This window comes from Lobosporangium transversale (genome assembly GCF_002105155.1).
Source record: "Lobosporangium transversale strain NRRL 3116 chromosome Unknown BCR41scaffold_3, whole genome shotgun sequence".
NCBI classification, from domain to species: Eukaryota; Fungi; Mortierellomycota; class Mortierellomycetes; order Mortierellales; family Mortierellaceae; genus Lobosporangium; species Lobosporangium transversale.
The window spans coordinates 519,219-545,064 of record NW_019028981.1 but is presented as its reverse complement, the minus strand read 5'-3'; the positions used below and the strand labels follow the sequence as shown (position 1 = coordinate 545,064).

The window sequence follows — 25,846 nt, the reverse complement described above, 5'->3', positions numbered from 1 at the left end:
TCTCGCAGTTTGGGTGGTATAATAAATCTATACGACTTGTTATCGAATGAATAAGCGTAAGATCTACAAAAGCGTTTGTGCGTGAGTGTAATGATGCCAAATGGTTGAACTCGGGGAGATATAGAGCAGAAATCAGCTTTAGTTACTAGGCTGGTCCATGCATGCGTCTCTCCCCGCTCCACATTGGAGGGACAAGATAACTTATTACTCATTTTTCCTTTTTGGTTCGACAATTGGCAATCGATGACTCTTCTCGTGTGCAGGGCTCTCACAACTGTATTGTTGACTTGCAGTGCAAAGATCAAAGTTTCCACGTTCCTGTTGCATGCACCTTCAGAAGGGAAGAATTTTTTTTTACTGCTTACTTCATTGACAGACGTTGGCGCGATTAAACAGTAAACGATATGTGAGAATGCGGTTGAGGCGATAGATAGATGATAATTGACTGATACGACTCGTATATACTCTACATCCTTTAGCGCTTGCTAAATGAATAATCAATAGCCATGGACTATCTTGCACGAAGTATGTGGTGCTTTCCAAGTCATCCATCTCTAGACGAAGACTGCAGAGTAATGGATGCCTGATACATCCTCCTTGTTCTTTTATCAAGGTCGTAAGAAGAAGAGATTGAGATCAGGGACTATCATGCGGTTAAATGGCTGACGCAGTTAGACTCGGTCCAACATTCATTTCACACCTTAAAAGTCTTTTTACTGCTACGTCTTTACCACTTATCGCCTGTAATGGTTCGCTCACACACACATGTACAAACATATCGTACATACTACATACATTTAGTGTTTCGAATCAAAAATTTTGATTTGACGCTGTTTTCTCTTATGTATCCTTGATTGGCCATGAAGACGCTATAAACACTACTACTGTACTATGCTAACCCGTATTCTCAGCAATAGGATCGGTATTTTTGGCTTATGGTTGTCACAACAGGTCGATTGGTCACTTGAATGCTGACATATTGTTGGCAACTAAAGCACATAAAATCATCTATCTCTATCCTCCTTTATCCATCTCTCTCCTCCATACTCCAGCCAAATATGAAGCTGGTCACTCGGGCAAAAGTCAAGGCGGCCATATGATCCGATGATGCAAGGTTAACTCGTGAATCTGCCAGGCGCCTCATGAGCTCCACGTCAGCCATTACTGAGCTTCTTCTGATAAACACGAGGGAGTAAATGATATCGTCCAAGAAGAGAATGTAGAAAAGGAGTCCTCAGAACAGCAATCGAGGCTACTAATGAAGCCAATAAGCTGTTTCTACGATCCGTCTCCGCTATTAAAATTTAGTGTCAATTATGAAGCAAGGCTAATGGCCAAAATGATTGTCAAAGGACCAGCGGTTCATTAAAGAAGGTACAGGAAATGGGCAGAGGATGATTGGGCTATAGCTATATAGTCCCATAAGTGTAAAGCTGACGGAGTCTACCTAAGCAGCCTTCAGTTGTTTGAAATAGTGCTTCAAGAAGAGCAACAGCGCGTCCAGTCCAAATGATACCTACACCACATACACTGAATACACTGTGCAATGTCAAGAGTTTGGTCCACTTACGCCCTGCTCTTTATCTCCGTAGAAGGAAGCCAGTCCCAGCATAGTATAAGGTGCCTAAAACAAATGTACATACAAAGTACTTATCCAAACTGCTTTTAACGTGGTCCACATTATGGTAGTTGTAGCAGGAATTTAGTTAAGAGAGTAATTTTGAAATCTCATTACTGCTTTTAAAGTCTGCTATTGAGTAGGAGAAAGCCGAAGAAGTATAAATAGGGCTTCGAACTCATGGAAATATTTATCATTAGAATTATTCAAGTTGCTGTCAAATAAGATGAATATGTGAAGTTCATTTACATGTGAGTGTATTGCGAGTAAGATGAAAATATTCAGATATTTATGGGGCCATGGTGTTATGAGGGCACACCGCCAAGTTTTTGTTAATACACGCACGTCAACTTCCCTTTACCGCAGTCTCAACCACGTCGGCTTTTCTGACGGGAATGTTACTCCATTTAGACTGATAAGCCCATTTAGCACAGCTGACAGTCTCAAAGAATCATTGCCGTAATTACCTTACTGGAGCGTCTTAGGAAGTAGCATTTCTTTCAAAAGCACAATGCCTAAAACGATCATGATATATCACATTGACTTGTTACTTTTTTAGCATCAGTCCTTGGTAATCGTGTGCTCATGTACCCTGGGATATTGTGCACGAAATGAGATTTATTAATGATATGTTTTTGTAATCGTAGATCCATCAGTTGTCTCGGGTGTGAAAAGAGACGGAGAGACAGAGCATGAGCCATCTGACATTATAAAGCATAATCATGCTTATTTTGAGTTTCGGATATGCAAATCATGCACCAGATGGTGGCCCAGTAGCATGAAGCAGTTGTTTTTTTGACTCGTTCATATGGTTCATGTGTGCAAATTCTTTAGACTTGAAATATTTTTCCCTGCAAGGCTTCAACTTTTGGTTGATTGGTGTCCACGACATGCAATTAATGGGATTAATGGGGCATATCTAATTGCACGAGATGGTATATACATGCAATTAAATATTTATTTTTTCTATTTGTGAATGTCATGTCAACAATTTGTCTCATTTTTTTTTACCCCTCATCGGAAGAGACCGTTTTCGTCTTCGGAGCTACCCGCCTGCTTTCATTCCCTGAGACAAATTTCCTTTTTTGTAATAAGAGCCTCCTCTGGCCCAACAACACACCATTCGGTTCGATCGGCTTCTGTCGTTACATGACAAACAGCTCATTTGTTCATGGTTCCTTTGGATCTGTTTATATGCTGGCGTCTTTTACTTTTTTTTTTTTTTTTTTCCTTTTCTTTTTTCCTACTCTTATTCTAATAGCAAGCAACGAAACAAGCAATTTTTTAGTTTTATCTTTTTCCCTCTCTTCTCTCATTCTTTCTCACCCCACTCTTGGTTACGACATTTTTTTGTACTTTTAAATTTAAATACCCTACGAAAAAGGAGAACCCTTTCCGTAACGAGCTTTACCACAAAAAAAACCTAGTATATATCCAAGATGATGAACCTCAAGACAACTGCTATGCTGGGAAACATCACCCGTCAGGGTGTGTCTCGTCAGTTCATGCCTCTCGGAAACACCAAGAACTCGGTTCTGACACTGTCACAGCGTACTGCCGCTCAAGGAGGAAATGTCTCCGCAGCCAATGCGCCTTCCAACCCTGTCCGTTCCTTTTCTTCCACTCAAGCGAACCGCGATAGTAACAACAACAGTGCTGCTGTCACAGGGGCATATCAATTCCATGGGTACAATGCTGCTGCCTCGTCGCATTTCTCGACCAACAGCCCACTTGGTTCTCTCTCTTTGTCGACATCACACCAACGATTTCAAGGACCTTTGACTGCCAATGTAAACTTCCGCAAGGACTTCAATAAATCTGCCACAAATAACAATGGCAGCAAGCCTGTGATTCCAAAGTACAGCGAAATCTCGAGTGATGCATGGGAAGCCATCAGTGGACAGGATGCTCGAACAGTGTTTTCATATCTACAAAAGATGCAACATGAAGGGCTGTATGCAGACTTTGTTCTTTCCTCTCGTATTGTTGCACAGTTCTTGGACATGAATAGCCCCAAGGATGCAGAAAAGGCGCTGTCTATGCTTGTGGACTGTCACCAGAATCAGGGCAGAGGTATGACAACTTCCCACAAGACCTTTTATGCTTCTCTAGCCAAAGACATTGCGAACCACAGCAGCGATTTTTCGCAAGCACTCTCACTTGCCAAGCTACTTGAAAGGTATTTTTTTTTTTTTAAAAAAAAAAAAAAAAAAAAAAGACAGTTTTATTCTTTTGTAACTCCGGTTGCTCCGAATATTATTTTTCTCTTCCTGCTGCTAATGTGCTTGTTTTTATTAAACTCCGTACGTTGTTTCTTTCAGGCATGGATTGCTTGCTTCTTCAGGATTTGCAGATGGCGCTCTTCGTACATACCGCAACTTTAAGACCAATGCAGGATTGGATGCAGTCAAAACCCTTATCAATGTGAATGATATCGAGACTTTGCTCTCTTTGCAGTCATCTCTCAAAACTATCAATCGATACAAGCATCTGATTGAAATTCTTTTGGATGCCAAGGAAATGAACATTATACCAAGCCAAGAGATGTGCTCTCAAGTCTCGCTCTCATTCATGAAGCTCAACGATTACACTGGCCAGCTTGCATGGGATACTGCTGTACAAGAGATCTACCCTGGATATCGCCCCACTGTGCCTGAAGATTTAGAGCAGGAATTGAGCGAAATTGGTTCAGTGTCAGGATCGACAACTCCCTCTTCCTACTATAGCAACAATAGCAGTCGATCCTCCAGCATTAGCTCTCAGGGCTCAGCAACATCTCCACGAAACAACAACAGCAATGCCAACGATCCTTCGGAAGCAATTATCCGTGCATGCCGATTAGGTTATGCAACTACAGCGATAGAGAGTATCAACAAGATGATCAGCCAGAACCAACTTCCTTCTGCTCAGGCCATTGCAGATACAATTCAAGTATGCGCAAAACGCGAGAAGGAGCGAGCAACAGATTACAAACGACTCTTTGCCTTAGCTGAACAATCGCTTGCTTCAATTACAGATGTGAGCCAAAGGCGAACCGCAGAATACGAGATCTACAACGCCATGTTGGTTGCCAATGCGACTCTGGGTGACATGACCAGTGCGAAGAAGAACTATGACGATATTGTGAAGTTGGGTCAGTTCCCGGATGCGACTGGATATGCGACACTGTTGATCGCTACGACTACAGGAGCTGTGGACGAAGCTCATGATGCACTTCGAATCCTGGAAGAGGTCAAGCGCCACAACATTAAGCCCAATATCTTTTTCTATAATGTGGTTATTGGTAAACTTTCACGCGGCCGCAAAATCGAGCGTGTGCTAGAAGTTTATGAAGAGATGGTTCAGCACAACATTCGTCCCAATGCTATCACCTATGGTACGTTGATCAGCGCCTGTACCCGAGTTGGATCCGAAGATATGGCCAAGAATCTGTTCCAGGAGATGGTTAACGCACCCAACTACCATGCTCGTCATGGTCCTCATAATGCTATGATTCAATTCTATGTCCGTCAAAAGAAGGATCGTCAGTCGGCTCTGTTCTACTATGAGGACATGCTCCAGCGACGTTTGGTCCCGACAGAGCATACCTATACTTTGTTGGTGGAGGCTTTTGCATGTATTCAACCTTATGATCTGACGGAGGCTAATTGTTTAATTCAGTCCTTGAAGCGTGGCCCTGTCCGTGCTACTGAGGCTCACTATGGAGCTTTGATTCATGCCTATGGCGTTGAGCACCGGGATGTAAGTGCTGCGGAGACAGCCTTCAATAATATGCGAGCTGCAGGCATTGTTCCCAAAGGTCCAGCTTATCAATCCTTAATCGAGTCCTTTATCACCAATAATCAAGTCTCGCGTGCAGTTCAGGTGCGAAATGAACTTTTGAAAACAGGTCAACCTTCCAGTGCGTATATTGAAAATACCTTGATCCGTGGATACGGTATTGAGAAGAATATCTTCAAGGCTGAGCAGGTTTTTGAGGCCATGATGGATCCCAGCGCAGCTAATGCTACATCTACTGGCAAGAACAACAATGTGATTATTAAGGAGCCTTCAACATACCAGAGCATGGTGACTGCTTACTTGGACAACGGTATGGTAGAGAAGGCCCGTGAGACGCTCAAGCGAATGAAGGAACAACATTACCCAGATTTGGTAGTCAAGCCTGTAGAGGAGGCCATCCTGGCTGCCACTGCTACTACTCATGGCGCCAAGAATAGTCATCACCACCATCATCATCACCAACACCATAATAATACCATCTAGAACGGTCTTGACATCAAGTTTGAAGGTCTTCCTATCAGCAGCAATTGAGGCCGGAAAAAAGTGTTTATTTTTATATTTTGCAAATAGTCTTGACATCTGTATTATGTCTCTTCAAAGTAAAGCAATTGACTTAAATACCCAAATCTTCCGAGCTCTGTATAAACCCGTTATGTGAATATATGAAAGATGTAGAGGGATTGTTTTATTTTTTGGATAGACTTTGGCTCTTAGTGCTATTGTAGTGGTGAATGACACCAGCTTCAGGAAGAGTACCATTTGGTGGAGGTGAGGCAGCCACTTCGCAATAGGTCCTACGTTGAGAACTAGTCTGCGGACGAAGGGGTGGACGACTGTTATTATGGAGCGGGCGATACGCCAAAGGATCCTCGCAGTTTGAGTAAATGACCCACCAAGCATACACAACGCCTGGGATATGTCCGAGAAGGGTCAAACAGAGGCTATCATGTTTAAAACAAGAGGGAAAAAAAAAAAAGAAAAAAAAGTAAGCAAGAAGCAACTTGTGTTGATTATCAAATGGTGGACAATCTGTGAACGGTAATTTTATGCAAACAAAAAAAGGTTTTCATGCATTGAACGGCAAGATCAAGGGCAAAAAGATCAGGGGTCAATAGGCATCATCATTTTACTGACAACCCACATCAACAAAATAGAAAAACAAATGGAAAGTATACGAGCAAAAAGTAAAGAGAGAGGGAAAAAAAATTCGTAACAGAGTTTTCTTTACCAAATGAGAAGTTCACATCCACATCCTTGCTTGAAGACCACTGATATATCAGAAAAGTAAAGTGGAAGTGAGACCATTTCATTTATTTGTTAGGGAATACAATACAGCAGCGTGCCAGTCTTTTTTCATTATATGCTTTGGATAGCAGGAAATTGGTAAATGAAACAATGGTCTTTACCTGCCTATTCATTTATAAAGAAAAAAAAAGAGAAGCAAGCAATCGGGGTGAGTTTTTTTTCTTTTTAGAAACATGATGCGTTAGTAGAATAATAGAGGGATGTAGGTTATTTTCCTTTTCTTCGCACAACTTACGAGTGGAGGTATGAAGAACGCGATGGCAAAGAGAACAAGATCCGCCCCAGTGAAATAAATGGCCATTACTTAAGGTTTACTTTCTAGAAGGTTAGTTTATGGATGTAGCGGCGGCTTGGAGTGGTGGTAATAGCAATAGCAATAGCAATGGCGAATAAAAAAAATAAGCAAGAAAGAAAAGAAAAGAAGAAGGATAGGACTAAAAGAAGCGAACAGAAGAACAAAGAGGTCGAGTTTTTAATGTACGCAGGGGACATTGCACGCGACTCAGCCCAGCATGCAAGAGCAATACATATTTTTGCATTGGTGGCGCAGACATGAAATACCATGCCACGAGGATCAAACTGAAAGAGAAAGAGCTGTCCATGGCTCACAGTTGTAATCCCTGAGACAGGTTATTACCTCACGGAGTACTCTCTTTTTCGGCTGAGCAAGAGAAATACTACAGAGGAGGGCTTCTCTTATCTTTGTGTTGTTACAGTGTCGTATAGACCAGATTTTCAGCTCTTGGCTCACTTTTTTTTTTTTCCTCTTTTTTCTTCTTCACCTTCTTCCTTCATCATCTATCACTGTTATCCTTATCCCTAAAGCAGTCTATAGAAAAAGAAAGAAAAAAAAAAAAGAAAAAAAGTGGAGAAAAGGAGGTAAAGAAAAAGGTACGAACGTATTCTTAAAAATATGCAATCTATTTGGATGTAATGGAAATCATGAATGACTTGAAATGAAATCCCCTGAGAAGATGAGCTTGCACATGAGCAATACCATGGTCACATTCAGATGGATGAATGGATGGATGGATGGATGGATGAGGCGAAAGATGTTTTTTCTCATATTCCAAGCAGCGACGAGACCATCGTTACAGTTTTTTCTCTCTTTTCCTTGAGAGAGAAGAGAAGGAGAGAATAGAAAAAGAAGTTCGCTCATTTGGTTCTGAATCATTCAAGAGATGCGATTAAGTGTGAATGTTCATCTTGGACGAAACTTCGTTGATAACATACACATGCACGCACAATATTAAAAAATACACATTCCAGGCAACAAACAGCAGCAAGTCTACAAAAATAGACCCATCCTATCCCATTCCATCCCCTCCTTACTCCTGGCTGATCACAGAAGTGGGAAGGACGTATATCAAAGAAGACTGATGGACTAAACGAAAAGACGAGGACACATGAATGAAGAAGAAAACCTGGCGAGGAAAAAGAGGTGGCGATGCACACAAAGAGTAGCTCAACGGACAGACATATCTTTTTTGACTAGAAATGTCCTACTATCACATTTATTTCCATTATAATCATCACCATCATCATTACCATCATTATCATTATCCTTGTCATTATTATATATTATCGCTATCCTTTATTATCCCATAAACGAACTTCACAGGTACAGCAGCAAAAGTAGTGCTCATGCATCTCTCTTCCCACATGCCTTCTATTCATATCAGACACGGGAATAAATTATTTTAATACAAGAGATGTTAGTCAGGGCAACATTTCTTACCTTCGCCTCTATATGCTGAGAAAGAGAGAAAGTTACTAGCGTGGTTTTTTTTTTTTTTTTTTTTTTTTTTTTTTGTACAATTGGTTTGTTTATTTATTTTATTTTTAATTCGGTTTAAGAAAAAAAAAAAAAAAAATTATGAGTGAAGGTGGGACACGATCTTCGCATACAGAACATGGGTCCGATATACTTGTCCTGCCCCCTTCCTTTGATCATTTTCCCCTTTTTTTTATTTTTCTTTCTTTCTCTCTTTCTATTTTTTTTTTTCTTTCTTTCTTTCTCTTTCTCTCTTGTCTCCTTTCCTTTGCATACCCTTCTTTCTCAACACCCAGTATACCCCATCTTGATCTCTCTTTGCTCATGTGCACTCGTTCGCTCTTAAGATAACGCCAGAAGTAGCGCTACTACACATTGACATGTTCGTTCAAGATATCCTTTACACCTATTCTTTTCTGGCTTTTTAATCCTTCATCCGAGAGAACACTGTAGACAAGTCTCTCCTCTTTTGTTTGTTTATTTGTTCTATTTGTTTATTCCTTCTCCTGCCCCTATTTTTCCTATTTCTCCTTCTGACGCCGTGTGGACATTTCCTCGCGTGGCATCTGAGCAGTAACTAAAGCCCTTGTTCTTATAAATGCTGTAATCTCATCATACACCTTGTAAATCTTATATATATATATATATATATATATATACCCTTCTCCTATTTCATCATCCTTCAACAGAACCGCACCACGTTTGTGCCCGTTCCTTCCTTACTACTTACCAGTGTCTGAGCCATGTCTCTCGAAACATATGTCAAGGGCACAAAGTGCTGGTTCACCGACGAAAAAGAAGGATGGATCAGTGCCGCGCTGACCAACAAGGAGGTGACAGCAGATGGCAAAGTCACATTGACCTTTCAGGACGACAACGGAAAGGTAAAGCACTCCTTTTCATGCAAATGTTATTTTTGCCTTTTTTGATCATGTCGGAGTGCTTTTTAACATTTATTTTTGGCAACAGCGACTGACACCTCACAATTTTATTTTCTGCATCTTTTTATTTGTGGTTTATAGGATCATGTCTTTTCATCTACACTGATCAAGATCAAAGAGAGCAATGATGCCATCTTACCCCCCTTACGTAACCCACCACTATTGGAGGGTACTGAAGATTTGACCAACCTCTCTTATTTAAACGAACCAGCTGGTAATTTTTTTTTTTTTTTTTTTTTTTTTTTTTTGGGTTCCAATGATAAATGCGAACCATCATTAGCCGTTTGGGCGGAGCAAATAGCAGTAACATAACACTATGACTTCCATTTGCATGGTACAGTCCTTAGCAATATCAGGACTCGTTATTCACTTTGCAATATTTACACATACTCGGGAATTGTCCTGATCGCCGCCAATCCTTTTGCCCGTGTCAACCTATACAGCCAAGATATCATCCAAGCATACTCTGGTCGCCGTCGTGGTGAATTAGAGCCACATTTGTTTGCAATTGCAGAAGATGCGTATCGTTGCATGATTCGTGATGAGAAGAATCAAACAATTGTCGTATCCGGGGAGAGGTAAATTAATACCAGCATGCGCATTTAGTTTAGTTTTTTTTTTTTTTTTTGTAGTGCCTTTTTCCCCCAAAAGAGAAGGAGGTACATACGATTAACACTTGAAATTTGTTTTCTTTTCTTTCTTTCCTTCAAAATAGTGGTGCTGGTAAGACGGTCAGTGCCAAATTTATTATGCGCTACTTCGCCACGGCTGACGACGGCGAAGGTGCAGATTCCTCCAAGGGCATGAGCGAAACTGAAGAGCAGATCTTAGCTACGAACCCTATTATGGAAGCCTTCGGAAACGCAAAGACGACACGTAACGACAACTCTTCTCGATTCGGAAAATTCACAGAGATCCAGTTTGACAAAGAACGTAATATCATCGGCGCTAGAATTAGGACATACTTGTTAGAGCGATCTCGTCTTGTATATCAGCCTGAACATGAGCGTAACTACCACATCTTTTACCAGCTGGTTGCAGGTGCGCCACCATCGGAGAAAAAAGAATTGGACTTGCAGTCCATCTCCCAATTCCATTACTTGAAGCAAGGAGGCGTCGAGATTATCAATGGGGTGGATGATGCTGCCGAATTTGAAATCACTCAAAGGTCCTTATCGACCATTGGTATCTCTGTTCAGGTCCAGTGGCAGATCTTCAGACTCTTGGCTGCGTTGCTCCATATCGGAAACATCCAAGTTACAGGGCGCACGGATGCCATCATCGCAGATGATGATCCATCTTTGGTCACGGCTACTCGTGTCCTTGGTATTCAACTTTCAGAGTTTAAGAAATGGCTTGTCAAGAAGCAGATCGTCACTCGTTCCGAAAAGATTGTCACCAATCTCAAGGCCGAACAGAGCTTGATCATTCGTGACTCAGTTGCAAAGTACATCTATTCTGCGCTCTTTGATTGGCTTGTAAGCAATATCAATTCGAGCTTATCTAGTGAGGCTGTTGCAAGCAAGATTCATTCCTTTATTGGTGTCCTCGATATTTATGGTTTCGAGCACTTCAAAAAGAACTCGTTCGAACAGTTCTGTATCAATTATGCAAACGAGAAGCTCCAACAGGAATTCAACCAGCATGTCTTCAAGCTAGAGCAAGAAGAGTATATCCGCGAACAGATCGATTGGAAGTTTATTGAGTTCAGCGACAATCAACCGTGTATTGAAATGATCGAAGGCAAACTGGGAGTCCTGGCGCTTCTGGATGAGGAGAGTCGTCTTCCCGCAGGATCGGACCAAGGCTGGTGCAACAAGCTCTTCTCTCAGTTTGGTACTGAAAAACATAAGAAGTGGTTCACAAAACCTCGATTTTCCAACACAGCGTTTACAATCTCTCATTATGCACATGATGTCACGTACGATTGCGAAGGCTTCCTGGAAAAGAATCGTGATACACTTCCAGATGAGCTGTTGAATTTGATCAAAAATTCAGACAATGAGTTCTTGGAGGAGATTCTCATGACTAGCGCTACTATTGGTGCTGGCGGTACTGTAAGTGAGGAACTTTAATAGATGTCAAATGTCTTTGCCCTTACACACACGTTACATATCTGTTAACGGATCTGACTCTCCTTCCTCTCTCTCTTCCTCTCTCTCTTGATTAGTTGACTGGGGACAAACGCAAGAGCGCGATCAATCGAAAGCCGACGCTAGGATCCATTTTCAAAGGCTCATTGATCCAGCTCATGGACACCATCAACTCTACGAATGTCCACTACATTCGTTGTCTCAAGCCTAACGAAGCAAAACAACCTTGGGTGTTCGATGCCCCAATGGTTCTCGGCCAATTGCGAGCTTGCGGTGTACTAGAGACGATCCGTATTAGTTGCGCTGGTTATCCTTCGCGTTGGTCATTCCAAGAGTTTGTAGAGCGGTATTACATGTTGGTCAATTCTGAGCACTGGGGCTTTGATACCCAAAAGATGTGCTCTGCAATTTTAGAAGCTTCGATCAAGGAGGCAGACAAGTATCAAGTTGGTTTAACCAAGATCTTCTTCCGTGCAGGTCTTCTTGCATTTATGGAAAACCTCCGTACCGAAAAGCTAAATTCTTATGCGACCTTGATTCAGAAGAACATGCGCCGCTTCATCTACCAAAAGAGGTACAATACTATGCGTCGTGCTGCAGTCAAGCTTCAATGCTTCGCACGCAGGATACATGCCCAAAAAGTAGCACGGTCTCTACGCGAAGAGCGTTCCGCAACGTTACTACAAACCTTCATCCGTGGCTATGCTCAACGCAAGAAATATGTCGAAACCCGCAACCACATCATACGTATTCAGTGTGCTCTTCGTGCTAAACAAGCACGTATCGCATTCCAAACGCTGCATGAAACCTTTGCAGCAACTAAGATTCAGCAGATCTGGCGCGGATTACAGGTGCGCCGAGAACATAGGAAGAGCACCAAGGCTATTATCTTGATCCAGTCTTGTATCCGTCGTGCTCAAGCTAAGAAGGCGCTGGCAGCGCTCAAGGCTGAGGCTAGGTCTGTAAACCATTTAAAAGAAATTTCGTATCGCCTCGAGGGAAAAGTGGTGGAGCTGACGCGAGCATTGGACTTGGCGCATCAGCAGAACAAACAATTCGACTCGCAAGTGGCGAGCCTCGAGGACCAAGTCCAACAATGGAGAGAACGATACGAATCATTACAACTATCCAAGTCGAAGGAGATTGCACATGCTGCCGAGAACCCAACTGTACCCAAGGCGCAATACGAGAGCTTGAAAGCAGCGAATACCGAATTACAATCAAAATATGATGAATCTGTCGAGAGGGCTCGCTCGCTCGATCACGAGATTACCAAACTTACAGAATCGCTTGCCAAGACGAAGGAAGAGATTAATAAGCTCGCAGCCCAGTCCAAGGTCAAGCACGAGGATTCAGAGTCTGTTATCGCACTTAAACGGGAAAATCAATATCTCAAAGACCAGCTGGCTCAGCTTTCCAAGGCCACAGGACGTGATACTTCGAGTTTCCCTATTGGATCCAGAGCTCCTTCCAGTAACGCTGCAACTATGCCTCCGTCTTATGGCGCCACTCCTGCTCATAGTCATCCTGCTGATAAGTACGAGAACCATTACTCATTCGCGAATGAGGCGCCAGTTCCCCACAGAATGCCTCCGGCAGTGGCACCTCCCACCTACACAGCGCATGCCAACGGCGGGCACAAGCTTCCGGGCACTAAAGGCAACCGTAACCGAAGCAACAGTACACCTGATGTTGCCAGTCTGGAGAATGGTGGGATCTTTAGACCTCAAAAGACAACTAACAGCGTCTTTGACAACCTGGACAACCATAGTAGGGGAGCAAAGACCATGTCGAGCGATGACTGGTCCCGTCGGGTGGCACGTCCTCGTCCTAGCACCCATAGCCTAGTCGAGCAGCCCGAGGTCGAAATCATGCGAATCTTGGATGATGAGGATGGCCTTCAGGACGAGATCCTCAACGGGCTGATCAAAAACGTCAAGATCCCGTCGCCAAGTCACTCGACCTTGCCTCACTTGAAGGAGGTGATGTTCCCTGCTCATCTGATCGGCCTTTTGACGGCACAGATGTGGAGATACGGATATGTCAAGGAGTCAGAGAGACTGATGATCAATGTGATGCAGGCGATCCAGCAGCAGTCTATGTCAATATCTGGAGATGAGTCTATCATTCCCTGCGCATACTGGCTTTCAAATGTACACGAGCTGTTATCGTTGATCTGTATGAGCGAGCAAGAGATAACGCGTGAGGAGTACTCAGCGCGAGGCAATGATAGCCTCTGGGATGATTTTGAGCAGCTTGTTTCGACCGTCAAGTATGAACTTGAGTGCTTGGAGTACAATATCTTCCACGTTTGGATGAAGTCTCTCAAGAAGCAACTCAGTAAAATGATCATTCCTGCTATTATTGAGAGTCAGGCATTGCCAGGCTTCATTACGAACGACTCTGGAAGATTCTTTAACAAGCTGATGGGCTCTGGCCCATCATTTAGCATGGACGATCTCTTATTGTTGTTCAATAAGATCTGGAGAGCCATGAGCTGCTACTATGTAGAGCATTCGGTTGTGAGACAGGTCATGACAGAGTTACTCAAAATGGTTGGCGTTACTGGATTCAATGATCTGTTGATGCGTCGTAACTTCTGCACATGGAAGCGTGCAATGCAGATCCAATACAATATTACACGTATTGAGGAGTGGTGCAAAGGACATGACCTGCCTGAAGGAACATTGCAATTAGAGCACTTGATGCAAGCAACCAAGCTACTACAGCTCAAGAAGGCCTCGCATAGTGATATTGAGATCATCTATGATGTTTGTTGGATGCTGACACCTACGCAGGTGCAGAAGTTGGTTCAGAACTACATGATTGCAGACTATGAGGTGCCTGTGAGTCCTGAGCTGATCAAGGCGATCGCTATGCGTGTGGCTGCAAATGAGAAGAATGACATCTTGATGTTGGATGCAATTTCACTAGATGATGCAGGCTCGTTTGAAACCCCAGAGTTGAGAGAAATTGATTTGGATGGAGAGAGGTATTTACCCCCATGGTTGATCGATCTCAAACGCCTCAAATCAATGATGCACTTAGTCGTTGTGTAATAGGAGGCTTGTTAAAAAAAAAAAAAAAAAAAAACTATAGTCATCTAAGGCCTAGTAAGCTTTGTAGAAAAAATAATCTAAATTAATAGTAAAAAAGCTCATAATAAAAAATATAATTTCACCTTCCTTATTGTATAACATCTGTATACATGTTCCTGTTCTCGTGAAATGTATTTTTCAATGAAGACATTTCAGGCTTTCCAATCTAAATTCTTCTAACATCCACGTGCTTTCAACTTAAAAAAAAAATTCAGGCCAATGGTGAACAATTGTATTAGGCTGCAGTTGCAAATCGAATGAAAATCCATACATGTCTAGCATGTGCTTGATTGTGCAACTGTGTGGAGGAGAAACATGTATGTTATATTCCGATCAATGCTCATTGTTTATTTCATATTAGCTTATTAGCTTTCTAATTCTCATTGCGATTCCAATTGTCGGACTGCCACAGGTCAAGGCGGAGACTGAAATCTACACCAGAGAGGTCGTCGCGTCTAGTGATCTTTGACTGTCATTTCTATTACAGAGAGCATAGAACGTGTATTATATGTAATCCAAAGAGCATTAGTAAAGCTGTGCAGCACAGCACAGGAAGAGACGTCCATGAAGTCACAGACATTCTGTTCCATAGGAATTTTTGTAATTTTTGACTTTCAACAATATATCTTTGTACTACTCATAATGAGACCTAGCAACGATCAATCATTCAGAACAGGCATAAAAAATCAATGCCAGCTCACAGACGCCCTTTGTTTTTCTTTCATTTTGATGGGGCTATCGCTAGTAGTCCTTCATTCCAAAGGGGAACATGATATATATGTATGTATCTATATTAATAGATCGATTAGATACATTAACATCAATTAGTAGTGTGCCCCTATCCCCTGTGAAAAAACAAAACAAAAAATAGATCTTTCAGGGCGGTACAGATATATTAACATGTCATTTGTTTTTTGGAATGTTGCAGTATAAGTGGTGCGACGGTAACACTTCTCCTATCTTTTGTTTACAGCTTTTTTTTTAGGCCTATCATGAATTGTTATTGAGACTGACTTCATCCTGTCCAAAACATTAGCCTAACGGATGAATTTGTTTATTGTACCTGTGCCGAGATTGGCAATTTGGAAAGAGAGACAAATACGAATCCAACAAAGGGGATAGAGGTGAGACATCACCATTGATTTGTGTGGAACCAATGACGATACACCATTGCAACGTGGTCTGATGTCAATATTTGTCTAAAATACTTTCTTCATGTACGCTTGGGTCGCTTCATTTCCCGTCTCTGTTTTCTTTTTTTATTTTTTTTCCCCTTTTGTGTTTAGTTCGCTTTGCTTCGCGTGGTTGCTTTGCCTCTCTCTCTTGGCTATTTTTAATCACCGCTATTACGATTGCCTTGATTATTACTGCTTTTGTTTCTTGGGGTTTTGTGCTTTGCCCGAGGATGACGGTAAATAATAATAATAAGACCTGTAAAAGCCACTTGTTGTGACCTCTGAACTTTAAAAAAACTTTCATTATAAAAGGGCCACAGACGCAGGCACCGTTTGCTCTTTCCTCTTCACCCGGCCTTCATTCAGCATCAACCACCTTTGGGATTCGGCATTCACTTTCCCTTATTCATCCTCTCTTCATCGCCGTCTGAATCCATTCCCTCACCATCCTTCCACTCTTTTACTTTTTTTTATAGACTTCTCATCTACCCTTTATTACCCTAACCTTTTCTTTTACCCTCTTCCCTCCTAATTTCAACCCACCATGTCTGCTCCTCTTATTGATGCCATCGTCAAGGCCGATAACACCGAGAAGCGTCAGGCCGCCGCTGATGCTTTGGCAGCCTTCGCCAAGTCCGAGGGTCTCGTCAAGTCTGTTGCTACCATCGACAGTCTTGCCCCCCTCCTTGAGAACAAGAAGTCTGTTCCCCACCGTGAGGGCGCTCTCCTCGCTCTGGCCTCTTTGGCCAACACTTTCGGTCAAGCTGCCGAGCCTTTCTTGATTCCTCAGATGCCTAAGGTCTTTGAGCTCTACTCTGACAAGATGGTCCCTGTCCGCCAGGCTGCTGAGGTTGCCTCCAAGGCCATCATGAGCCTCCCCACCAGATATGCTGTTCGTCTCTTGTTGCCTGTTATCTTCCACGCCATCAAAGAATCGAAGTGGTAAGCAAAAAAATTTTTTTTTTTAATATTGTGCTCTTTTGTTTATTTTTTATTTTTTTATTTTTTTTTTGGACTTGTCTCTAGTCCGTCGTCATGAGTGTTGAACTTTTTTTTTTAGCGGAGCTTAAACTTTTTTTTTTCTGAAGATTCCTAACCCTTTTCTTTGGCAATGCGTTAATGAACTAATAGGCAATCTAAGATCGGTGCCTTGGACATCTTGTCCGGCTTGACTCTTTCTGCTCCTCAGGTACGATTGCCGAGAATTTATCTTTCCGAACTAGAAACTAAACAACACTGGACATCAATAGGAAGGATTAGTAATCTAACTGTCTTTTTTTGTTTCGCTCAAATAGCAAGTTTCTGCTGCTCTTTCTGATATTATCCCAATTATCAGTGAGGCTATGTGGGACTCCAAGCCCGAGGTTCGTGCCCAGGCGACCAAGACCACCACTGACTGCTTCAACGTCGTTGGTAACCCCGATTTGATCTCCTCCATCCCTTACTTGGTTGGATGCATCAACCGTCCCGAGGAAGCTGCCGAGTGCATTCATCAGCTCGCAGCTACCACTTTCGTCACCACTGTCGAAGAACCCACTCTTGCCATCATGTGCCCTCTCTTGGTCCGTGGTCTTGCTGAGCGTACTCCTTCCATTCAACGCCAGACTGCTGTCATTATCGATAACATGTGTAAGCTCGTCGAGAATCCCGCTCACGCTCAACAGTTCTTGCCCAAGCTCTTGCCAGGTTTGGACCGTATGATTGAGATTGGTGCTTCCCCCGAGCTCCGCAACGTCGCTGAGCGTGCTCGTGCTACTTTGGTCCGTGTCGGTGGTGGAGAGCCTGGTTCCAAGGACCAGGTCGTCACCATTGCCTATACTGTTACCTCTGCTCAGGTTCTTGAGACCCTCAAGGCCAAGGCTACCTTCATCAAGGATGACTCCTTCTCTTCCGTCGTCCTTGCTTACATCTCAACTCTCTGCGCTGAATTGATTGCTTCCCGCAACTTTGAGAAAGATGCTTGGATTTCCTCCATCGTCCCTTACCTCGCCGTCCTTGCTTCTGAGTCTGAAGCTACTGCTTTTGCTGAGGATGTCAATGCTTTCTATGTTGACTACGATGCCAAGAACGCTCTTTCCAACGCTGCTGCTGCTGATGTTGAGGAGGGTGAGCTTCTCTGCGACTGCGAGTTCTCTCTCGCTTATGGTGGTATGATCTTGTTGAACAAGACCCGCCTCAACCTCCGCCGCGGTCAGCGCTATGGTCTTTGTGGCCCCAATGGTGTCGGAAAGTCGACTCTCATGCGTGCCATTGCTGAGGGCCAGCTTGAGGGCTTCCCCTCGCCCGATGAACTTCGCACTGTCTTTGTCGAGCACAACCTTCAGGCTGAGGAAGCTGATCTTCCCGTCATTACCTTCATCTTCAATGACGAGAACATCAAGAACCTTGATAAGAAAGCTGTTGTCGATATGCTTGAGTCTGTCGGCTTCGACAAGGAGAAGCAAGAGCAGGCTGTTGGATCTCTCTCTGGTGGTTGGAAGATGAAGTTGGAATTGGCCCGTGCCATGTTGATGAACGCTGATATCTTGTTGTTGGACGAGCCTACCAACCACTTGGATGTTACCAATGTCGCCTGGTTGCAGAACTACCTTACCTCTCTTACCAATGTCACTTCCATGATCGTTTCTCACGACTCTGGTTTCTTGGATTCCGTCTGCACTGGTATTATTCATTATGAGAACCGTAAGCTCAAGAAGTACAAGGGTAACTTGTCCAAGTTCGTTGAGCAGTACCCTCAGGGCAAGTCCTACTATGAGTTGTCTGCTTCTCCCATTGCCTTCAAGCTCCCCGAGCCCGGTTTCTTGGATGGTGTCAAGTCCAAGGATAAGGCCCTTGTCAAGCTCCAAAACATTGATTTCGCTTACCCCGGCAGCACAAAGTTGACCATCACCAACATGTCTTGCCAAGTGTCGCTTAACTCTCGTGTTGCTGTCGTTGGACCCAACGGTGCAGGAAAGTCGACTCTCATCAAGGTCTTGACTGGCGAGACTATTCCCTCTGGTGGTACGGTTACCAAGCACCCTAACGTTCGTGTTGCTTATGTTGCCCAGCACGCTTTCCATCACGTCGAACAACACTTGGACAAGACCCCTAACGAGTATATCCGCTGGCGTTACCAGTATGGAGAGGATCGTGAGATGAACAACAAAGCTACTCGTCAGATCTCACCCGAGGAGGAGGCTCAGATGAAGAAGTTCATTCAGTGGGAGATTAACGAGAAGATGGAGAAGCTTCAGATCGAGGATCTTTATGGTCGTCGTAAGGCTAAGCGCTCGTTCGAGTACGAGGTTCAGTTCGTCGGTCGCTCCTACGAGGATAACGCATGGATTCCTCGTGAGAAGCTCGAGGAATGGGGCTTTGATAAGGTTCTTCAGGCCTTCGACGATAAGGAGGCTGCCAAGGCTGGTGCCTGGACTCGCTCTTTGACTGCTGTTGAGGTCGAGAAGCACTTGGGTGATCTTGGTCTCGATGCTGAGTTTGCAACCCACAACCGCATCCGCGGTTTGTCTGGTGGTCAGAAGGTCAAGGTTGTTCTTGCTGCCGCTATGTGGTTGAACCCTCACTTGTTGGTTCTTGATGAGCCTACCAACTACTTGGATCGCGACTCTCTCGGAGCTCTCTCTGCAGCCATCAAGGAATTCGGCGGTGGAGTTGTCATTATCTCCCACAACCGCGAGTTCACTGACACTGTTTGTGTTGAGAAGTGGTCTGTTAACGCTGGTCAGCTTACTGTCACTGGCAACAACTACACTCAGAAGAACTTGGAGAAGATTGTTATGAAAGAGGAAGAGACAAAGGTTGATGCTTTCGGTAACGTTGAGAAGGTCAAGTCTACCCGCAAGCTCTCTCGCAAGGAGCTCAAGGACAAGCAGAAGCGTCGTGCTGCTGCCAAGAAGCGTGGTGAGGAGGTCTCTGACTCTGAGGAGGACTTCTAAGCTCGCTCTCACTATATCACGTTCTCTATATCCCCTCTCCTCTCTTTTTTCATCTTTTTAAATATTCATGATTTGTTTTTCCACTTTTCGTTTCTATTTCATATTTGCAACGCATATCTTGCATCTTCAATTGCATATTATAGATTAGACCTGTTTGTAGATATTATTTCTTTGCCATAATTAAAAAAAACTAATTGTTTTTTGTATTGAACATTAAAAATCGCATCCTCATTTTTAATTGCACTGGAAAAAGAAAGTCACAACTATCCATTTTATGGCTAACAAGTACCACTGACTTGCAGTTTTTTTAAATTCACTTTTGGTTAAAATCATCACTTTAAGCCAGGAACAGAACGTGCATTTCGGAGCGACCATTAAACAAAACAACTGATATCTTAAAAAAAAAGAGAAAGTATAGAGATGTCACCAGCACCAACGATGAATAGCAGTGTCCTGGGAATGATGACGACTTCGACGAATTTACAACATTCACTTCGACAGATGGTGCGTAACCAAATCACAGAATACTCAAGGCTGACACAGACGTTATTCACGTCGTTAGAGCTCATGACAGATGGCAAGACGCCACCAGCGTCACCTGGAGACATTGTGCAACAAATTCTTCAGCTTGATAGTACACTCATGGGCGCGGTTGAGAAGAGTATGCGAAGGCATAAAAAACATTCTGACAAGATTTTCTTCTATAAATTTATTATCATTGACTGACATTGACTCACTTCATGTCAAAAAAAAGTTGAGTTACATCAACAACAACAGCGTAAGATTAGACAAGTGCGGCTGGAGATTGAGGAACAAAACAAGACTATTATGGCAGTGATCCAGAGCTTACGCGATGCTAAGGAGGTTCTGGAAGCTAGTATGGAGGATCTGGATGAGAAGCGGGCTGTCGCTGCAGCTGCGCGATCATGTATGATGAAAAGAAGCTTGATAAAAAAAAAAGGTTCATGGCAAGTCTTTCAAGATATTCTTATCCTAACAATTAATTTTCTTTCCTTTCTCTCACTCTTTTTTTTTTTTTTTTTTTTTTTTTTTTTTTTAATAGCGGAAGTATCAGTGGGCGAAATTGTCGCGTATGCTAACCGTCTTAGCAACTATACATCAGCACCACCCAACTTTAATCCATCAGATCCCAACCATCCGTTCGAGCCACCTTACCCTCGGGAAGTCAGTATGCGTGCAGGTATTCTTAATCAACAGCGGACCCCGGCTGCAGCATTAGTGTCATTAGATGGCAATGTGATGCCCGGAAGTGTAGGTCATGGTCAATCACAACAGGGTACAGGTGCCGCTATGGTAGGAACTGGAGCAACGCCAGGATCAAGGCTGGTGGATGGCATGAGAGGCGACAATGTGAGCGCTCTGTCTGGAATTGGTGTTAGCTCTGTTGATACTGGTGATAGAGGCTTAGTTATGAATAGCAATGTCAATGTTGTTAATGGAAGTCATTTGCAGCCTCATGGTATGGGTGGGGTGGGTGAGGATGAGGATGATGGTTTGATATCTAGTTCTGACGAAGAGGAATTTTCATTATATGGACGCGTCAGGGAAGAAGAAGAACGGAGACAACTGGAGCAACAGCAGCAGCAACAACAACAACAGCAGCAACAACAAGGGCAAGAGCAACCACAAACGGAACAAGACGATGAAGATGCAGCAGGAATCTTTGATCTCGATCTTAATTAAACTTTTTTATTGTTTTCACTATTCACTATTTGCAAAAGAAGTTTAGTCTCTGTCTTTTTGTGGATTGTACTTTATATGTACATGTACCAAACAACCATTTAAATGAAAGCATTTAAGTTTAACGTCACCGATGATCACATTTCCCACTTGAAAAGTTTTTTTTTTTCAGTGTAACAATACCATTTTATCCTTTTCCTTGTTCAAATGACCAATAACTGTCCTGAATGCCGTGCATTAAGGCACATGTCATATGGCCATCCTCGATATAGTCTTGTCACCTTCACAGCCCACAAAAGGCGATTCAAAGATTTTTCGGACGCCTTGGCCTGGCTTCACATTGCGGCTTTTTTGTGTGGTTTCGCAATAGTTTTAGAAAGTAGAAATGAGGTAACATATTATGTTATACAGATTATGAGTGAAATAAATTAAATAAAATAAAAAAATCCCCGTTCAGAAGACGTTGACATGATTGATCCTTTATTTTTAGAGGACTCGCGTATCATCCTTGAGATGCTATATTAACAGTTGCCCATGGAGATGCATTGTCAAGGAGCTTCTGGACCCAGTGTCTACTACAGATAATAAGTATGAACATGGACATAAACAAGGTGTGGATCCATTTAAATACCAAATTCGAATCATTTATCCGGAACATTTTCATGATGTTCGAAGCCCTTATTGGCATGAGATCCATAGTATCCATGGTGGTGAAATAAGAGAAGGAAGAGAAAGGAAGAGGCGAGTAATCGATATATCACTCTTTGAAAGTATCACTGTGATCTTTATAGGATTGCTCTTCGTGCCAGCAACCATTTTGTCCCGAATGTCAATAGTGTTGTTACGATTTGGATGGATGCTCATTGTGATTTCGCCTATCGTAGTCATTGTGGCCATCCTAAAGCGAATTTAAAGCCCAAGGGCAGGGAGAAGGATTTAGAGCATGGTAGCTAAATTGAAATAAAAATGTTCATAGAAAAAGAATTCCCACATTGATCGGACTGATGGAAAGTAATATAAAAAGATATTTTAATGGAGAAAATAGGAGAGGGTTTAAAATTAGAAGAGCACTCACTCGACTTATTAGTCGGCAAATATCGTGTCATTTCATACATATTTAACACCCAAGGTGGCACACGGAAATTATTGACATTCAGGCACTTTGTCAATTGGCGGATGGTTTTTTTGGGCAATCAATGTTGCCTTGGACCCTTTTCTTACCAAGTTTCTGTTTTGAACAACGCACGTGAGAAATATCGGATACATTTTTTCTTTTTCCCTCCATGCCTTTGTCATGATGAATAGCGTGCATATAATTGTATACATATCGAATCAGAGTGGTGAAATATGCGGAAGATGAAAGAGAAGAAAGAAACAGGCTATGATGTCAACAAATCGCACCAGCAACAATACATCCTCTTTTAGTAAAATGCGGAGGGTGGGAAATGGAACGAACCATTAAAAGTAAAAAGAAAAGAGAGGAACAAGCAAAGCTAGTGAGTATGAATGTATATGAATGTTTATGAATGCAATTGAGCAGTGGATCGTGCGTACAAAGCTTTCCAAAGTAAACAAGTACCAAGCAGTTATAAAACAGCAATGACAAAGAACAAACGAAAAACGACAACAAAGAAAGCATTAAGAGTCAAAAGGTGGGATATGTGTCATCAAAAACAAAACCTTTATTCTGAATCGGGCATTCCGCGTTTTGCGTTTGAAGAGTCTATGAAAATATATATAGTTGTTGCTGGCTTTTGTTTATTGACTAATTCAAACACAATGCCTTTTGTCTTAAACAAAGTATACAAATATTATATGGTATACACCAGGGCTCGGTTTTAATCAAAGAAAAGAGTAGCAATGCAAATGTGTCCGTGGTCACCCAAAGATCTTTGTGGCCAATGAGTGTGCAAAGCGAGCCAAAAAAATCTTTTTTTACAATAGGGAACATCTTCACATGCTTGAGGAATCATCCGTCATCCTCAATAGCGAATCTGGTGCAATGTGACTGCCTTCCCTTATTGAACTTTGCAGTGTACCCGTGTGCAACCCTGAATACATCTTTATTTTACCCCGCGTTGTATCAATAACCATTTCTGAACCGTACCCCGCACAACTAATGCTCACTTATTCACACTACCCTTGTTCTGGCGGGACTATCTCTGTCCAAGTAAGCTCGGTTACCGTCTAAAAAAAAAGATGCGTCATTGAGAGATGTGGGGAGAGTTATAAAAGGGAACTCTTCTCTTTTTTCCCCCTTTTTTCTTTCTTCCTTTTCATCAGTATCATCCTTCCGATCTTTCCTTCCCCCCTCACTTCCCCTGATCTTACATTCTTTCCTTTCTTCTCAGCTCCCTCATCAACACATCCATTCACAATGGTCCATACAAACACATCCACTGCTGCTTACGTCGATGCCGAGGACGCTCACTTCCAGGAGGAGGTCGCCAAAGTCAAGGCCTGGTGGGCCACTGATCGCTTCAAACTTATCACTCGCCCTTACTCTGCAGAATCTATTGTCTCAAAGCGTGGTACTATCCAAACAGATTATGCCTCCAACATCCAGGCCAAGAAGTTGTGGAAGCTTCTCAAGAACCACCGCAAGAACGGCACTGCTTCCCACACTTTCGGCGCCTTGGACCCCATCCAAGTTGCTCAGATGGCCAAGTACATTGAGACTGTCTACGTCTCTGGTTGGCAATGCTCGTCCACCGCCTCAACCTCAAACGAACCCGGCCCCGATCTGGCTGATTACCCCATGGACACTGTACCTAACAAGGTCGAACATCTCTTCTTTGCTCAACTCTTCCATGACCGTAAGCAGCGTGAGGCCCGTTTGACAGCCCCCAAGGCCCAGCGCACCAAGATGGCCAACATTGACTTCTTGCGCCCCATCATTGCTGATGCTGATACTGGTCATGGTGGTATCACCGCCAACATGAAGCTCGCCAAGATGTTTGTTGAGCGTGGTGCTGCTGGTATTCACTTGGAAGATCAAATGGCTGGAACCAAGAAGTGCGGCCACATGGCCGGTAAGGTTCTTGTCCCTATCTCTGAGCACATCAACCGTCTGGTTGCCAGCAGAGTACAGTTCGACATCATGGGAGTTGAAAACTTGATTGTTGCTCGTACTGATTCTGAGGCCGCCACCCTTATCACCTCCAACATCGATCCTCGTGACCACGCCTTTATTCTTGGAGCCACCAACCCCAAGCTCCAGCCTCTGGTTGTCGTCATGGCAGATGCTCAGGCTGCTGGTAAGAACGGTGATGACTTGCAAGCTGTTGAGGACAACTGGGTCAAGGAGGCCAACATCAAATTGTACCGTGATGCTGTTGCGGACGAACTCAAGGCCAAGGGCAAGCAGGCCAAGGTCAATGAGTGGTTGTCCAAGTCCGAGTTCCTTTCCAATCCTGAGGCTCGTCAGCTCGCCAAGGAATATGGTGTCGAAGTCCATTGGGACTGGGATCTTCCCCGTACTCGCGAGGGTTACTACAGATACCAGGGCGGCACTCGTTGCGCCATCAACAGGTAACGTTATACCATCACTTCTATCACATTACACTGAACCATTGCTCAGGCTTGACTCAACTCAACTGGACTGGATTCTATTGGACTGGACTGAGCCAAGCTGGACTGGACTTGGAGCGGAGTCATTGCTTAGCAGTGACAAACGAAGAGAAGGGATGACCAAGGATAAATTAGAATTTGCCCCACACAGGAACAGCTTCCTCATTTGGATGAGTTGCATTGCATCAGTCCTGGCCTGGACACTAAATTCGAGGGCTCACTTTTACTTATTCGTCCTTACTAAAACTATTCAATCACAACTTTATAGAGCTGTTGCCTTTGCTCCTTATTCTGATCTTCTCTGGATGGAGACCAAGTCGCCCATCTTGGCCCAAGCTACTGAGTTCGCTCAAGGTGTCTTGGCCAAGCATCCCGATATCATGCTTGCCTACAACTTGTCTCCTTCGTTCAACTGGGATGCTGCTGGCATGACCGACAACGACATGCGCACATTCATCAGCGACCTTGGCAAGCTCGGTTTCTCCTGGCAATTCATCACTCTTGCTGGTTTCCACTGCAATGCTCTCGGTGTTGATGTTTTTGCTCGTGAGTTCGCTGACAAGGGCATGTACGCCTACGTTAATGGCATTCAGCGCCAGGAGCGCCATAACAGCGTCGAGACCTTGGCACACCAAAACTGGTCGGGTGCTAACTACTATGACAACTTGATCAAGACTGTTACTGGTGGTGTCTCCTCTACTGCTGCTATGGGTGCTGGTGTCACTGAGACCCAATTCTCTCACTAAAATTTCCCCCCTCTTTACTACTCACACATCCTTGTAGACGAGACAGTTTAGAAAAAAAAAAGCCTCCTCCCCTCTCATCATCTCATGTAATATATCAATTTCCAAAAAAG

General features: G+C 43.3%; 7 protein-coding genes across 7 annotated transcripts; 6 read left to right on the top strand and 1 right to left on the bottom strand.

The window, feature by feature from the left end:
* The first annotated feature begins 2,839 nt into the window (after positions 1 to 2,839).
* Positions 2,840 to 6,021, top strand: BCR41DRAFT_418748 (hypothetical protein). The gene is made up of 2 exons (XM_022029663.1): positions 2,840 to 3,797; positions 3,940 to 6,021. The coding sequence occupies exons 1-2, from the start codon at positions 3,058 to 3,060 to the stop codon at positions 5,879 to 5,881; spliced, it is 2,682 nt and encodes an 893-aa protein (XP_021885440.1). The 5' UTR covers positions 2,840 to 3,057; the 3' UTR covers positions 5,882 to 6,021.
* Positions 6,022 to 6,074: 53 nt separating this feature from the next.
* On the bottom strand, positions 6,075 to 7,127 carry BCR41DRAFT_345805 (hypothetical protein). The gene is made up of 3 exons (XM_022022790.1): positions 6,935 to 7,127; positions 6,627 to 6,666; positions 6,075 to 6,339 (listed from the first exon to the last, which is right to left on the bottom strand). The coding sequence occupies exons 1-3, from the start codon at positions 7,002 to 7,004 to the stop codon at positions 6,084 to 6,086; spliced, it is 366 nt and encodes a 121-aa protein (XP_021885439.1). The 5' UTR covers positions 7,005 to 7,127; the 3' UTR covers positions 6,075 to 6,083.
* Positions 7,128 to 8,767: 1,640 nt separating this feature from the next.
* On the top strand, positions 8,768 to 14,619 carry BCR41DRAFT_418747 (P-loop containing nucleoside triphosphate hydrolase protein). Its single transcript, XM_022029662.1, has 5 exons — positions 8,768 to 9,361; positions 9,500 to 9,632; positions 9,759 to 9,996; positions 10,134 to 11,475; positions 11,589 to 14,619. Exons 1-5 carry the CDS (start codon positions 9,221 to 9,223, stop codon positions 14,568 to 14,570), a joined length of 4,836 nt encoding a protein of 1,611 aa, XP_021885438.1. The 5' UTR covers positions 8,768 to 9,220; the 3' UTR covers positions 14,571 to 14,619.
* A 1,527-nt stretch (positions 14,620 to 16,146) lies between these two features.
* Positions 16,147 to 19,955, top strand: BCR41DRAFT_383464 (armadillo-type protein). Its single transcript, XM_022027469.1, has 3 exons — positions 16,147 to 16,726; positions 16,916 to 16,973; positions 17,080 to 19,955. Exons 1-3 carry the CDS (start codon positions 16,329 to 16,331, stop codon positions 19,717 to 19,719), a joined length of 3,096 nt encoding a protein of 1,031 aa, XP_021885437.1. The 5' UTR covers positions 16,147 to 16,328; the 3' UTR covers positions 19,720 to 19,955.
* A 184-nt stretch (positions 19,956 to 20,139) lies between these two features.
* Positions 20,140 to 21,423, top strand: BCR41DRAFT_392186 (vitamin-D-receptor interacting mediator subunit 4-domain-containing protein; the record flags this gene model as incomplete). Its single annotated transcript, XM_022028429.1, has 3 exons — positions 20,140 to 20,380; positions 20,474 to 20,647; positions 20,783 to 21,423. 3 exons carry the CDS (start codon positions 20,140 to 20,142, stop codon positions 21,421 to 21,423), a joined length of 1,056 nt encoding a protein of 351 aa, XP_021885436.1.
* Positions 21,424 to 21,525: 102 nt separating this feature from the next.
* Positions 21,526 to 22,448, top strand: BCR41DRAFT_119386 (hypothetical protein). The gene is made up of 3 exons (XM_022019444.1): positions 21,526 to 21,810; positions 21,911 to 22,031; positions 22,212 to 22,448. Exons 1-3 carry the CDS (start codon positions 21,628 to 21,630, stop codon positions 22,331 to 22,333), a joined length of 426 nt encoding a protein of 141 aa, XP_021885435.1. The 5' UTR covers positions 21,526 to 21,627; the 3' UTR covers positions 22,334 to 22,448.
* A 1,349-nt stretch (positions 22,449 to 23,797) lies between these two features.
* On the top strand, positions 23,798 to 25,736 carry BCR41DRAFT_331406 (isocitrate lyase; the record flags this gene model as incomplete). Its single annotated transcript, XM_022021796.1, has 2 exons — positions 23,798 to 24,951; positions 25,259 to 25,736. The coding sequence occupies 2 exons, from the start codon at positions 23,798 to 23,800 to the stop codon at positions 25,734 to 25,736; spliced, it is 1,632 nt and encodes a 543-aa protein (XP_021885434.1).
* Between the last annotated feature and the right edge of the window lie 110 nt (positions 25,737 to 25,846).